Here is a 16696-nt window from a genome sequence, read left to right as displayed (position 1 = left end):
TTACTCCATTTTACAAGTAAACACAGAGCTTGAGTAATTTTTTCCAGGTGAGACAGCAGACATGAGATGGGTGAAGAATGAAATTCAGGTTTGCTTCTCCAGTCTGTACCTTTTCCCTCTCGGGGCACTTTCTACCAGAAAGCTTTTAGCTGTCTTGCTGGCTCTGTCGGTTAAGCGTCCGGCTCTTGATTTCCACTCAGGTCATGATCTCACAGTTGGTGAATTTCAGCCCCACATCGGGCTCTGTACTGACAGTGTGGAACCTGCTTGGGATTCTCTCTCTCTCTCTCTCTCTCTCTCTCTCTCTCTCTCTCCCTCTCTCTGTCTCAAAAATAAATAAATAAATAAACTTAAAAAAAGAGAGCGAGTTCTCTGGCCATTTGTAATGATACGGATGGAGCTAGACAGTATAAAGCTAAATAAAGTAAGTCAGACAGAGAAAGACAAATACCATATGCTTTCACTCATATGTGGAATTTAAGAAACAAAACAAACAAGCAAAGGAACGAAATGAGAGAGTCAAAGCAAGAAACAGACTTTTAATTATAGAGAACAATCTAATGGTTACCAGAGGAGAAGTGGGTGATGCAAATTAAGCAGTGCACTTGTGATGAGCACAGGGTGATGTATGGAACTGTTGAATTACTATATTATACACTCAAAACTAAAATAACACTGTAGGTTAACTGACTGCGATTAAAATAAAAACTAAAATAAAAACTAAAACACACACACACACACACACGAAAGAGAGAGAGAGAGAGAGTTCTGGAAATACCCCCAAAGCTTTTTAAATTATAACTTAAATTTCATGTGAAATATAATATTTTGTCATATCTAATTAAATTTGTTTGCATGGGGTGGAGTATAATTATAAATGAAATCTGCACAGCCTGACATGTTTCAAGGAAGTATAATGCAGAGTTTTGCCTTCAGAAGGTCAGATAATCTCTCTGGAGCTCAGTTTCCTCGTCTGTGAGAAGAAGGTGTTTTGTGACTAAAGTGTTTTCCAGTCCTCTACCTTTGGGATTTCCAGGCCTCGGTCCAGAAAACATATTAAAATCTTATACAGCTCTCTGCTGCCACCTGCCGGAAAAATTACAGCATCCATTTCGGCTTGAAATGAACTCTGTCTCGTATCCAGCCAGTACCCTTGATACTGAGGCTTGTTTACTTAGTAATTTCAGTCAATTAATGAGAATTATGGTTTTCTGAGTTTTCCCAGTTTCAGTGTTTTTAATTTGTAAAACATTCCAAATGAGTCAAGCCTGAACTTTGACCATCTGGAAATTCATTTTTTAGCAGGTTTTCCCACAGGAACGTTTTCTTTTTTATACTTGTCCAGTGTTTTGCAATGACTGCCCTGCCAAATCTACTCATGGAATTCTTTTCTAATAATTGCTGTTGGTTAAAAAAAAAAAAATAGTGCCATTAGTCTTGCATTCATGAGGTCTGATAAAAAGTATTTAATAGAACAGAAAAACTATTTTTCTTAAAATATCTTTTAATGATTTTTGAAACATTTAAGAAGACAAAGATACAGTATTCATCTACTTTCCCATAAGCACACACAGCCTGGAATACTGTACATATTTTTAAAAATCTGACTGCTTAATATCTACGGTCTAGTTTTTCTTTTAATTTTGTTTTAATGTTTATTTATTTTTGAGAGAGAGAGAAAGAGAGACAGCACAAGTGGGGAAGGGGCAAAGAGAATCTGAAGCAGGCTCTAGGCTCCGAGCTGTCAGCACAGAGCCCGACATGGGGCTTGAACCCACGAACCATGAGATCATGACTTGAGCCAAAGTCAGATGGTTACCTGGCTGAGCCACCCAGGCGCCCCATATAGTCCAGTTTTTTTAACTAGAAAAATTTTTTCTAAATTAAAGGCTAAGTTGTATGTGAACTATCCTGGAATTAAAATTTAAAAACTTTAAAAAAAAAAATAAAGGTTCAGTGCCGTCCTTAAAATTTTTTTACATATAGATGTTATTTTTTAGAGCAGTTTAGGGTTCCCAGCAAAATTGAGTGAAGTTACAGAAGTTTTCCATATGGCCGTGCACACCCCCGACAACACATACAGCCTCCCCCCACATCAACATCCCGTACCAGAGTGGTACATTTGTTAAAACTGATGAGCTGTATAGATATATCATTGTCACCCAAAGTCCACAGTTTACCTGAGGGTTTACTCTTGTTGTACATTCCATAGGTTTTAACAAATGCATAATGATATGTATCTACCATTATGGTATCATACGTACAAAATATTTTCAGTACCCTAAAAATCCCCCACATTATGGCTATTCAGTCCTCCCTCCTCTCCAGCCCCTGGCAATCCCTGGTCTTTTTTTTTTTTTTTTCAACGTTTTTTATTTATTTTTGGGACAGAGAGAGACAGAGCATGAACAGGGGAGGAGGGGCAGAGAGAGAGGGAGACACAGAATCAGAAACAGGCTCCAGGCTCTGAGCCATCAGCCCAGAGCCTGACGCGGGGCTCGAACTCACAGACCACGAGATCGTGACCTGGCTGAAGTCGGACGCTTAACCGACTGCGCCACCCAGGCGCCCCATTCCCTGGTCTTTTTACTGACTCCATAGTTTTGCCTTTTCCACATGTCATGTATTTGGAATCATATGCTATGCTGCTTTTCCAGACCAGCTTCTTTTATTTAGTAATATGCATTTAGGGTTTCTCCGTGTCTTTTCGTGGTTTGATAGCTCATTTCTTTTTAGCACTGAATAATATTCCATTGACTGGATGTACCACAGTTTGTTTATCTGTTCACCTACTAAAAGACATCTGGATTGCTTGCAAGTTTTGGCAGCTATGAACAAAGCTGCTATAAACATCCGTGTGCAGGTTTTTTTTTTTTTTTTTTTTAATTTTTTTTTTCAACATTTATTTATTTTTGGGACAGAGAGAGACAGAGCATGAACAGGGGAGGGGCAGAGAGAGAGGGAGACACAGAATCGGAAACAGGCTCCAGGCTCTGAGCCATCAGCCCAGAGCCTGACGCGGGGCTCGAACTCACAGACCGCGAGATCGTGACCTGGCTGAAGTCGGACGCTTAACCGACTGCGCCACCCAGGCGCCCCCCGTGTGCAGGTTTTTGTGTGACATAAGCTTTCAACTCCTTTGGGTAAATACCAAGGAGCATGATTCCTGGATCATATGGTAAGAATATGCTCAGTTTTGTAAGAAATCACCAAACTGCTTTCCAAAGTGGCTATACCATTTTGCATTCCCACCAGCAATAAATCACAGTTCCCGTGGCTCCATGTACTCACCAGAGTTGGTGAGAATTTTGGTGTTGTCAGAATTTTGGATTTTGGCCATTCTAATAGGTGTGGACTGGGATTGTTGTTTAAATTCGCAATTCCTTGATGACAATATGATGATGTGGAGCATCCTTTCATATGCTTATTTGTGACTTGTCTATCTTCTTTGGTGAGGTATCTGTTCGGGTCTTTTGCCCATTGTTTAATTGGGTTGCTAATTTTCTTTTTTTTTTTTTTTTTTAATGTTTATTTATTGGGGCGCCTGGGTGGCTCAGTCAGTTAAGCGGCCGACTTTGGCTCAGGTCATGATCTCACGGTCTGTGAGTTCGAGCCCCGCATCGGGCTCTGTGCTGCCAGCTCAGAGCCTGGAACCTGTTTCAGTTTCTGTGTCTCCCTCTCTCTGACCCTCCCCTGTTCATGCTCTGTCTCTCCCTGTCTCAAAAATAAATAAAATGTTAAAAAAATTTTTTAAAAAATGTTTATTTATTTTTGAGACAGAGAGAGACAGAGCATGAACGGGTGAGGGTCAGAGAAACAGACACAGAATCTGAAACAGGCTCCAGGCTCCAGGCTCCAGGCTCCGAGCTGTCAGCTCAGAGCCCGACATGGGGCTCGAACTCACAGACCGCGAGATCATGACCGACTGAGCCACCCAGGCGCCCCGGGTTGCTAATTTTCTTACAGTTGAGTTTTAAGAGTTCTTTGTATATTTTGGATGATGGCCCTTTATAAGCTATGTCTTTCACGCCCAGTCTGTGGCTCATCGGGCTTCGTTTTTAAGACAGTTAAAATCACTTTCCAGAGTTCCCATCATAACGCTACAAGTGCAATCCAAATAATTCAATCATAAAATATAAAATATAGGACTAAATTTATTGCCAGATGGGGTTGAGTCAGCTTCAGAGGGTGGGAGCCAACAGCCAGTCCCTTCATATCTGAATCCACATTATCACAGGATTTTGTTGTACAGCTGCCAGGAGCTTGATGTAATCTGAAGGGCAATAAAATCAGAGTCCCACTCCTTTCTAAAAACTAACCTTGGGGTAGGGCTTCTTTTGAAAGGAGAACAGGAAAAGATTTTGGGAAAAAGAGGTCATGCCCACTCACTTCTGCTTCCTGACAGAACTATCGACAGGCCTAGATATTTGAATACATTTATTTATCACCCATCTTTCACCTTATGATGATACTCATTAAAACACATCCAAAATTACTTTCCAACCCACCTCCACCTCTTTTCATTTATGATGCAGTAATATACAACAGTGTATCCTATTACTATTTTTTCTAATAATACAAATAACACAGGCTCGATACAGAAAGCTTGGAAAACCCAGAAATGCACAAAAGAAACAGAAGTTACTCAAATCTTCCTTAATATTGCCACGCAAAAGTAACTACTGCCAACATGTTAATGGTGCCATTCCTTCCAATATTTTATATACGTATATATATATTTCCCTTCAAAACTACTATAACGCTGTGTGTATTACTTCACAGTTGATTTGTTAACATACACTTTTCCAGGCAAAATGTGACATGGCCCAAATGTGATTACTCAAACTGGGTTCATGCCAGGATGCTGGAGTTGAAAACTTTGGGAAAGACGCTTAATTCCTTGGACCTTGGTGTCCTTGTCTGAAAAGTGAAGAATTTCTTGCTATTCTCCTGCCAAAGCCTATTTGGGGATGAAATTTTATCACTATGCTACATCCTGAGGACTCTATGTAACAGCCCCTACTTTCACAAACCCTTAGTTTATACAGAGTTTTATTTTTTGTTAGTATGTATTTTTAACTGCCTTATGCAAATCGTTTGAATCTGTCTTATTATTTCTGCTGGCAATTTTTGTGAGCCGGCTGACTAGTCTTTAAAGATAAAGAGTAAAAATAAAATACCCATCTTTTGAATAAAAAAAGGAGAACAAAAGAGAAGCTAAAAAAAAAAATCCATCATTGGGCTTTACTCTTAGTATGTAAAGAAATAAATGCACAAAAGTACAGGATGAACATCACTACATTTCAATTCAATGCAATTCAGACAATTATGACTTAGTAAGAAAAAAAAGTAAGAAACTTAGGAACCAAAATAAAGGAACATCAGTAGAATGCAACAACTATCTCAGAAGGATGGAATAGGGTTTTGGAAACTCTAAGGAAATCCAACTAGAAAGGAAATTACTTTGTCTAAAGAAGGGAAGTTAGAGGTGGCTTTAATTACATTCAATTTCATAAAAGACATAAGCCAATTGTGTGTCTTCTTTATCAAGAACCAACAGGAAATTGGTCTAAGCTGTTGGTAGATTAATTAACACATTAAAAGCTGTCGATAAAGGGATGGAAAAGACGGTAAAATGGACCAAAAATGGAAAACGTGCTAACCTTTTGTACAGAGACTGCTGTTTACAACCTGATATCTATCCTTCCCTTCTTATATATTTTATTTTTCAGTGGGGCACAAAGCCCTATGAAATATTTTCTAGTTCAGAGTGACCATGTTACTAACTTCTGGTCAAATCCATGTCAAGGAAAGTGTCTTTAAAGGGCCAGAGAGAAGTCTCTTCTTCCTCCTCCTTTCTCCCTGCAGGCTGAAATGTGAATATGATGCTTTGAGTTCAAGCCACTATCTTGGGCCATGAGATGGAATCCACAGGGTGAGCATTTAAAGCAAAAAGGTAGAAGGAGCCTGGATTCCAGATGATGGTGAAGCTGCCTCATCAGCCCTGATTGCTTATCTCTAGACTTTATGTATGTGAGAAAAACAAATTCCTATCTTGTTTAAGCTGCAATAGTTGAGAGTTCTCTATCAGTTGCAGCCTCTCCTAATTTTAAGTGATACTTTTTTTTTTTTTTAACTTTACTGTTAAGTAATCTCTAGTTGCACGCTCTACTGACTGAGCCAGCCAGGCACCCCTTAAATGATCTACTCTTAAAAGTAGAAGTTAATTGGGGCGCCTGGGTGGCGCAGTCGGTTAAGCGTCCGACTTCAGCCAGGTCATGATCTCGTGGTCCGGGAGCCCAGAGCCCCGCGTCAGGCTCTGGGCTGATGGCTCAGAGCCTGGAGCCTGTTTCCGATTCTAGGTCTCCCTCTCTCTCTGCCCCTCCCCCGTTCATGCTCTGTCTCTCTCTGTCCCCCCAAAAAAAGTAGAAGTTAACTTTAAAAAGTTTATCCTGGGGCGCCTGGGTGGCGCAGTCGGTTAAGCGTCCGACTTCAGCCAGGTCACGATCTCGCGGTCCGTGAGTTCGAGCCCCACGTCGGGCTCTGGGCTGATGGCTCAGAGCCTGGAGCCTGTTTCCGATTCTGTGTCTCCCTCTCTCTCTGCCCCTCCCCCGTTCATGCTCTGTCTCTCTCTGTCCCAAAAATAAATAAACGTTGAAAAAAAAAAAAAATTTAAAAAGTTTATCCTAAGATGAATATACAAAGTGCTCCTTGCAGCATTCAGTAGCAAAAAATTGAAAACAATCTAATGACTCTAATTAAACAAATTTGTACGATATATATCTTTATAGTGAAATACTATGTAACTAGTAAGAAGAAGAATATAGATTTATATTTTTGACCGGGAAAGATCCCATCAGGAAGGACATGTACTGAAGTGTTATCAGTAGTAATCATCAAGTAGAAAGATGAGGTTGATTTTGGAGTGGGGGGTGGGGTGGGGGAAGAGGTGTAACTTGTGTACATTTTTACATTTTTTTTGCAGTGATCGTTGATTTCTTGTAGGAATTTTGAGTTATTATTTCGTTTTTTAATTTGAGAGAGAGAGAGAGAGGGAGCGCAAGCAGGGTAGAGGGGCAGAGGGAGTGAGAATCTTTAGCATGGTCCACGCTCAGCATGGAGCCGGACACGGCTCGATCCCATGACCTTGGGATTGTGACCGGAGCCGAAATCAAGAGTTGGACACTAAACTGACTGAGCCACCCAGGCGCCCTGAATTCATATTTTTAAGAAGAAAACCTGTGTATTGCTTCAGCTTAAAATATTTGTGGAATTTCCTTCCCTAAAGTTTTTACAGAATGTTACAGATAACCAGCTTTTTTGGAATAATTTAGGCCAGCTCTCTCTCCTCTTACTCTGAAAGTCAGGAATGAAGATAGAATTTTATCACACGGCATCCCATAAAGGGAATGGGAGTGCCTGGGTGGCTCACTCTGTTGAGCGTCCGACTTCGGCTCAGGTCATGATCTCAAGGTTGGCGGACTCGAGCCTCACATCAGGCTGTGTGCTATCAACACAGACCCCGCTTCAGATCCTCTGTCCCCTTTTCTCTCTGCCCATCCCCCGCTCATGCTCTCTCTCAAAAATGAAAGAAAAAACAACATTAAAAAACGGTAAAGGGAATGATATTCAAGACTTTCATGACACACAATAATGGTTAGGTGCTCATTTACTTAAATAAAAATAATTGCAATAGATCTCCCTGCCCACACGTGGCATATCTGGGAGTCAATTTATATTTGGATCCTTGCAAAATTCTGAGTATCGAGTAAAACAACACCAGCATCACCTAGGTTTGGGTGGGTGTATGTGTGTGTATGGGGATGTAGCAGGAGCACAGAGAGAAATACCACGGGAAGTAACTCATCTCTACGTTGAGACCATTGTTAATGCTTTCAAAGAGCTCAAAGAATAACAGGATAACTTAGACCAATACATAATTAATTATGATTCAAGGCAGAATGAAGTGCCTATAGAACAGTACCAGAATGAAGAAGGTTCAAAAGAGGAAAAACATTTCTCATTATAGGGATTTTTAAAGGTTTAAGACTCTTAGAGGAAATAGCCTGTGAAATGGGCTAAGTCAGTATATGTTGAACTTGACTATGGATTTTGTTAAAATGCAGATTCTGATTCAGTAGGCCGGATGCAGGGTCTGAGATTCTGCATTTCTAACAAACTCCCAGGTCATGCATACTGTTGGTCCTGGGACTCCTCTTCCAGAAGCAATGGTCTAAAGTCTATCTTAGGATGTGCAAAGATAGAGCTGGAAGAGAGAGATTTCCAAGCAGAGAAATCAGCATGAATGACACTACCAGGGTGACAGCAATGGGGTCGGTGGTGGGGAGTTTGGGAAGTTTTCTGGAGACATAAAATTCAGCCACATTGAGGCAGGTCTTGAAGGCTAGCTTGAGAAGCTTGGACTTAATTAGAGGCAATAAGGATCCATTGAAGGCTTTGGGGCAAGGGAATGATATAATCAGTAATTAAAATACTCATACATATCCCAGTGAATAAAACAAGCTTAATAAATCTATAAATATTTGAAGTTAGTTAATTTGGAGTCCATGAGCAAACATGCATTCATGTTCCCCTGCTCTTTATGAATCCAAAATTAAGTGCAGGACCTTGGAAGGAGTCTATGCAAGTAGGAAGTCCTGAAGTTTAAATTTCACTTGGCTCATGGTGGGTGCATTTCTATATCTATTGTTCTTCCATATGTGAAGGATACAGAAGAGGTATAAGGCATCTCAAAGAGTTTACAGTGTCATTTAGGAGGGAAAGCATACCTATTGAAGAAACAAGCTTCATGCAAGGAGGAAGATTTTTTTAAAGTTTGTTTCTTTATAAATAATTTCTACACCCAACATGGGGCTGAAACTCACAACACCTGAGATCAAAAGTTGCATGCTACCGACTGAGCCAGCGAGACACCCAGGGAAATCATTTTTGATGGACGTTTCAACACAAAAAATCTGCTAAAGGAGACACTTCTCCCATCCATTCTTCCCTCCCCCCTCATCCCCACAGGAGTAGCAGGTTTGTCTTCTTGGGAAGGAACAGAATACATGCTAGTCCAGGTCAGGTGCTTGTGACCTTGAGCCATGGAAGGCAGAAACTATACTTCCCTTGCAGTTAACATGGGGCTTGGCAGAAAAGTAGGCATGGATCAAATGTAACAAATGAACGAACAAGTTGAGGGAAATAGATCATAGAGGACACTGAAGAAATGGCAGAGATTTGAGTTTGATGTGGCTGGCAAGGCAAAGCCACTGTACATTCTTGAGATGGGAAATGACAAACGGACCCAAAGTTCTTCGACCTCAACTGGATTGCCAATCCAATGGACACTGGTAGTACTCATCTAACAGACACCTTGCAGCACTCAGCACTACTGACCGTTCCTCACTCTTGAAGCACTCTATTTCAAGCCTCCAGGACTCATTCTCTCTCCTGGTTTTCTTCAGCTAACTCTACTGGATGCTCCTTTTCAAATTCCTCTAAGAACTTGTCCTAGTTTCCCCAGTCTCTGAATGTCCATCAACGTGTATCTCCAGCCCGGAGTTTTTCTTCCAATCTCCAGATTTGCAAATTCAACTATTTTCTTGATATCTCAACTTGGATGTCTCCTAGACACATCAAATTTACCATCTGCAAAATTAAACTCTTAATTTTCTGCTTGGAACGCTCCTCCTCACTTGCAGATCTCAGCAACTGGGATTAACATCCACCCACTCATTAAACACCAGAGGCCTGGGAATCATTCTGTATTGTCTTTCTTTCTCTCCCACCAATTTCTAATCCGTCAGCAAATTCAGTTACTTCTACCCCCAAAATATATCTCTAACCTATCTCTCCAGGCCACCCCTCTAGTCAGGCATCAACATCCCAACAGATCTCCTCTCTTCTGCTTCTACCAGCCTCATTCATTTTCCACAGAAAAGCTGAGCAATTTTTCAATGATGTAAAGCAGATTATATCACTGTCTGCTTAAAACTCCTCCATGACTTCCCATGACACTTTGAATTAAAGGTAAACTGCTATCACTCAGGATCTTTGTATCCATTAGACACTACTGGCCAACTGCCTAAGGGCTGAGATCTTCATGGACCTATAAAAACTGTTCCGGGGGGTTGGGGGGGGTGGTTAGTGGGGAAGAACTAACTCCAAAAAACTACAGTCAAAATTAATAAATGTTCGTGACTTCATAATATAATAATATGCCAACTAATGCTAAATATAAAGTCAATCTTTATGTAGTCATTTATGTATTTTATTTCAATGAAGGATGTGGGCTATAAGAGGAGTAGGTCCCCTACAGGGCTTCTAAAATAAGCTTCTTTTAAGGCTTTTATATAAGGTTCCACACAACCCCATCTGTGCTTACCTCTCCATGGTCTCCATGATGCTACTCTCCTATTTGCTCACTAAACTCAGCCAGGCAGCGTGACAAATTCCTACAATGTACCAAAATCTTTCTTGCTTTTCCCTTGGCCCCCCCATCCCTTTGCCTGACTGGCTCCTTCTCCTCCACTAGTTCTCAAAGTGTAACCTCCTCAAAGGGACCTTCCTGACCAATCCACCTAAAGTAGGCAGCCCCCCCATACCACCTTGCCTTATTTCCTCCATAACACTGTTTATGTGATCTTTCCCATTAAACTAGTAAGTTCCAGTAAGGCAGGAAAACTTATGTGTCTTGTTCTCTGTTGTATCCCTACGGCCTACTCCGGTAACTGGCCCAGAGCAGGCTTTAATAAATAGCTATTGAATGAATGAATAAATGAATGTAAACTTCATTTTCAAGGGAAGAGGGGCAAGCTAGTAAGATCTGTCTTGGACTCCATCTTGGGAGGCTGGAGGCACAAATCCTCCTTTGATTCTAGGCACCCAGATAGATTTAAAAAGGAATGTTTGGAGGTTTCTTCCAACAGAAGTTTTGATCAAAGCTCTTGTAACTTACCCTACTGGGGTGGGGGCAATGGGAACAAAAATGGGCTCAGAACTAGGTTGAAGGGAAAGGACGTGGTTTGGAGGAGATGCGTGGCGGGCCAGGTTGGGGCTCTTCGTTTGCACCCTCCCCTCCCCCAGATTCTAACGGCTCCACCCCTTCCTGTCTTCAGCTTGGAGCAAAGGGTGGCTTCGGCCTCCTTTCGGGCTCCGTGGACTACATCCTCGTAAATTATTCACGGAGTGGGAGGGCACTATGCCTGCCGGGGCTCTTACTATTCATGAGGAGGCGGAGTCTCCTTCCCGCGGGAGCTCCTGAGAAGGTTCTAAAATATTCATGAGGGAGGAGGGTACTATGGGAGCAGGGGCGTCTTGCTATTCGTGAGGGGGCGGGGCTTCCTTCCCGCTGGGGCTCCTGGGAGGATTCTAAAACATTCTTGAGGCGACAGGGGCGCCTGGGAGGCGGGAACGCAACTCGGGAGCCGACCGGAGCTGAACCGGCCGTCTACCCGGCGGGAAAACCTTGAGGAGATACTTTCTTTTTTAAACATTAAGAAATTTGAGGATGGTAGGGCAGACCAACTAAATCCCATTTGCCTGTGATTCCTTAGCCGGAAAACTGTCAAAATCTGTGGTAAAAAGAGATTTTTTCCCCCCAGTACTTACTTGGGATGGTTTCATCTTCTCGTGGACTGAAGGGGGTAAAAAATGCATCGCCATGTGGTTTGACTCTTCTGTCGGCCAGTTTCTCCTTTATGGCCTCCCTGGTTTACCTCTCTGAGGTGTTTGGGGCCAATGCCCGTGCAGATGTGGCGGGTCTCTTCTAGGGTTTGTTAGGTTAAAACAAAACAGAAATCGCGGCGAATTGCTGTGGGACGGTTTTCTCCGAAAGCGGGGGGGAAAATTCAGCCAAGAAGGCCCTCAAAGCCTCTCGCAGTCCCAAACGAGCGGGCTGGAACAGAGGCATCGAAACATTTTATTACTATTATTTCGGGCAGTGATTCTCATTCTCTTGAGGGATACGGGGGGTGGGGGTGGGGGGGAAACCGGAAGTAGTTTGGATTACACCTTTAGGATTTTCTGGAAAGCCCGCTTCCCCGCCCTCCCCCTGCCCCAGAAGCCTCCAGGTCTGAGTGAGGAGAAACAAGGAATTGTAAGGGGAGCCTTCGGTTTTGAAAGAATGGGCCCACTGCGTTTTAATCCTCAGGGGTGTAAATACACACGCTCGGTGGTTGACGCACTGAGTCAACCACTGGGTCTCAGGTGTTCGGCGAGGCCCTGAAGAGCCCGCAGGCCCCACCCAAGTCCCACTTGACACGTTCCTCAGGGGCAGGACAAGCCGTAGGCCAGGTTTATAATTTTAGAAATCGCATACTGTGAGAAGTGAAAAACAACCTCGCGGATTAAATAAATGAAGATTCTTCCATTTGGTGGATTTGCATGCAGCCTTTAAAATATCTATACTTGTAGAAGTATCTGTTGGTATGGAAGGAAATTAGTTTCACTTACAATTGCAATTGAAAAAAAAACCCAGATTACAAAATAATATGAACGGTGATCCCTGTTTTGTTAGAAACATACATATATATATAATATATATATGTGTATGTATATATATAATATATATGTGTATATATAATATATGTATATATATTATATGTGTGTATATGTAATATATATGTGTATATATAATATATGTGTATATGTAATATATATGTGTATATATAATATATGTGTATATGTAATATATATGTGTATATATAATATATGTATATATATTATATATATTATATATGTGTGTATATTATATGTGTATATGTATTATATATGTATATATTATATATGTGTATATATAACATATACATAATATATATAATGTATGTGTTATATGTTATACATATGTTATTAAATATATAATTCTGGGATGATATGAACAAAAGTGTTTATCAGTGAATTTAATGGTCTTTTTGTTTTGGTGTATTTTGTAAACTTTTGACAATACAGTATGTTACTTCCGTAATTTTAACGAGTATTTTGAAATCTCTTCTAATTTAAATGCTCGTGGAATGCTAAAGCAAGGTGCTATGGTATGTTTTTAAAGGAGGGCCTCAGTATGCTTTTCACTAAGAACTACACTTATTGGCCATGTTTTCAAATGTAACTGATTTTAAGTTGCTATAAGTAACCTCTTAGAGGAATACATAACAATGTGATTTTAGCAATTGTGTGACAAAAGGAGGAAATGCATTTTGGTCAGATGTATTTGTAACTCTGATGAAATGTCTGAGTCGTTACTTCGGAGACAGAGAGCCTTAGATTGGAGTTGTAGTTATGCGTCTGTACATATACCTGTGTGTGTATATACAAAAGACTGTGTTTTCTGAATGGGAGCAGTAGTGACACAAAGTCACTGCATGTTATGAATAATTTTTTTTTAATAATTTTCTTGGTGTAAGTAAATTATAGAAGAAATGCTCATTTTTGAAATCAAGTTGTATAGGCCCTTCCTAAACCTTATAAGTAATTAATATTAACCAAAAGTGGAATTAAGAGGAAAATCATTGCTCATTTATTTTTTCTAGTCTTATTAATTTTACAAGACTTTAATTTTACTGCTTATTTGTGTTATCCAGTACCTAATTGGTAATAGTAATGCAATCTTCTTAATCTGTTAGAGCTGGTAACTTTTAAAAGCTCTAAACTTAGAATTTATTTTTTTTTAAGTTTATTTATTTTCAGAGAAAGAGAGCGAGTGGGGGGAGAGGTAGGGAGGGGGGTAGAGAGACAGAATCGCAAGCAGGCCCCACACTGTTAGCGTAGAGCCCAATGCAGGGCTTGAACTCACGAAGTGAGAGATTATAACCTGAGCTGAAACCAAGACTTCGTTGGACGTTTAACCAACTAAGCCACCCAGGTGCCCCTAAAATTTCTATTTCTTCTCTCTTTATTTTTACTATTTCCAACAACAGAAAATGTTAGTACTCAGTTTTAAAGACATAGAAAGACTTTACTACAAAATTTTAAAGCTACATTGATATTTTGATTTCTTTTTAGAATGTAAAGATTGTGAAAACAACATACTAACGGACAGATATTGAATGTTTTGAATTTGTTATATTGGTTTTTTGTGTCAGATCTTTTACTTTTTCAAATTTTTGCATATTTCTTTTCTTAGACTATATCTTACCCAAATACGTGTTTCTTATTCTACTAAAATTCTTTATCTAGAATATTTGGCTAAGAGGGAAAAGATTTTTAAACATTTCATATCGTGTGAAATGAATAAATAGACTCCACGGGGGGGAACTCCATAAATTGGATATTATATTAAAATATTTGTAAATAGAGGGGTGCCTGGCTGACTCACTTGGTAGAGCATGTAACTCTTGATCTCGTGGTCATGAGTTCAAGCCCCACAATGGGAGTAGAGATCAGTTAAGGAAAAAAAAAAAAAAAAGATTTGTAAATAGACAGCTATTGCCCATCAAAGTGTCAAATTCATTTTAAAAGAACAGCTCTTCATTGCTATAATCTCCTTTCTTCTTTGTCTCTTATATTTTATTTTTCTAACCAGGATCAATTCATGAGATAAGAAAGAGGATGGCATCTAGAATAAATACCAGTTTCACTTTGATTCCCAACCAGAAATATAGACGTAGTAATCGTCGATCCAACAGCTATTTTTCCGATACCCTTGGCTCAGAATCTCAGCCCTTATCAACGCTTGGAAATTTTAAAGCCTTGCCATTGGAAATATTCCAAATAATCTTAAGATATTTGTCAGGTGAGGTCTGGGGACTATGAGTAGGTTATATAGACACTTGAATATTTTTTCCCAAGAACTAGTTTATCATCTTAGGCCCTGCTAGAATATTAATGGTATTTACATTATGTTTATTTTCTAAATTTTCATCATTGTTAGGCAACGGGTACAATGAAGAAAGTACGACACTCAAACTCTTTAAAGCATGCCTCTAATTATAATAACATGGTTAACTTGACGGTTACATCCCTAAATATTTCCAATTCATTCAGCGGTAGATTTTAAACAATTTAAAGATTATAAGTTAAGATTGTATAATAGTGCTACCCTTATCTTTAAGCCATTTATATATATGTATTTATATTTCTTTTGGTAGTGAAGGATATCAGCATGCTAAGCATGGTGTCCAAAACAGTCAGCCAGCACATTATTAATTATATCTCAACCTCATCAGGAAGCAAAAGACTTTTACTACAGGATTTTCATAACCTTGAGCTGCCTAGCAAGAGACAAGACTCTGCCATACTGGAACATTACAGATCTTTAGGTAATTTATGTAATGAGAATTGTAACAAGTAAAGAACTACACTTAATTAAGGGGATTTTATTAAACAATTCTGTAAGGCCTGTGGGAAATGGGGTATTTCTTAAGATGTGCCTATTGCTATGATGCTTTTACCCTTCAGTGTGAGGACTTTCCCATAATAGTCTCTTATACTTATCTTTGAAGATGAGAGAATGCACTTTAATGTAAAGTATCAGTCCTTGTGATTTCATGTCCATACAATGTCACCTTTGCTTATTGTCTAGGTGGCTTATCAGTTTAGGAAACTGATGTATTTTCTATGCTTTACTTCCTGTGTATCTAATGAGTTTTATCTCGAAACCTCTTTTCTCTTTTAACCATAATCTATAGTCCTTAAAACAGAAATGTTGTGGAAGATCACTTATTCTCTTATCAGAAACAGTGTGTTTTTTAAGATACTCTACACATTTACTAATAAATCTTTATGCTATAATAAATTAACCTTATCAAAGGAAATTACAATTTCTTCCCTTGATTTGTAGTTGTTTATTTATGTCTTTCATCCCATTCATTGATTTTATTCTCCCTCAGAGTGCTGAAATAAAATTCTCATTTTGACTTGACTAGTGACACCAGTTTAATTATGAAACTACCTTGTAATTAACCAAAGTATGGCAATAAAACCAAAAATTAATGAGATACCTGGGTGGCTCAGTTGGTTAAGTATCCAACTTTGGCTCGGGTCATGATCTCATAGTTTGTGAGTTCGAGCCCCATGTCAGGCTCTGTGCTGACAGCTCAGAGCCTGGAGCCTGCTTCGGATTCTGTGTCTCCCTCTCTCTCTGTTCCTCCCCCATTCACACTCTGTCTCTCTTTCTTTTTCTAAAAAATAAACATTAAAAAAATAAAAAAAAATTAAGATGATGTTTTCAGGTTTTAAATTAAGGTATAATAGTTCAGTGATTATTATCTTTTAGTAGCCCAAGGATACCTAGCTTTAAGATTATATACCTGTGTAAATACATAGAAGTGTATTTGATAAGTGTATTTAATAAGATTAAATGAAAGGTATGTAATCTGATTGCACTGTTACTGGTTTCAGTATTTATGATTAGACTTAGTAAAGCCTGTAACAGAATATAGCAATGGCTTTTTGCTACTTGTCATTGTAAATATCCTTTTCCAAACATCCTTAGTTACAGAACAAGTGGTGTGGTGAAAGAGCTTATTTTTTTGGTTTTGATCTGAAGGAATTTTTTTCTCCATGACCAAGACTTAGTCACTCAAATAAGCAAAACAGCCTTAAGATAATTATATGGATAATTCAGTGGAAAAATACAAATATGTATTGATCTTAATAGCCAGCTTTTAAAAACAGTTTTATTCACGTAATGATTTCAACCTTCCATTCAATTTTGGTGCAGACACCTGGCTTATGACTTATTCTATAGATAAATTTG

General features: G+C 39.4%; 1 protein-coding gene across 2 annotated transcripts in view; it reads left to right on the top strand.

Moving 5' to 3' along the window:
* The first annotated feature begins 11376 nt into the window (after positions 1–11376).
* FBXO47 (F-box protein 47) overlaps positions 11377–16696 on the top strand; it is a 26454-nt gene continuing 21134 nt past the window's right edge. Inside the window, exons 1-3 of one of the 2 annotated variants that reach the window (XM_086687172.1) lie at positions 11377–11581; positions 14522–14731; positions 15087–15257. In XM_086687172.1, the coding sequence (XP_086543298.1) occupies positions 14548–14731; positions 15087–15257 (355 nt within the window). In that variant the 5' untranslated portion in view covers positions 11377–11581; positions 14522–14547. Of the gene's footprint in view, positions 11582–12913; positions 14732–15086; positions 15258–16696 lie in introns of those variants that run through there. The other variant, XM_025917617.2, reaches the window with a different exon arrangement.

The sequence above is a fragment of the Puma concolor genome, chromosome E1 (assembly GCF_028749965.1).
Source record: "Puma concolor isolate L17-30 chromosome E1, mPumCon1.1.hap2, whole genome shotgun sequence".
NCBI lineage: Eukaryota > Metazoa > Chordata > Mammalia > Carnivora > Felidae > Puma > Puma concolor.
This window is presented reverse-complemented; position numbering and strand designations above follow the sequence as displayed.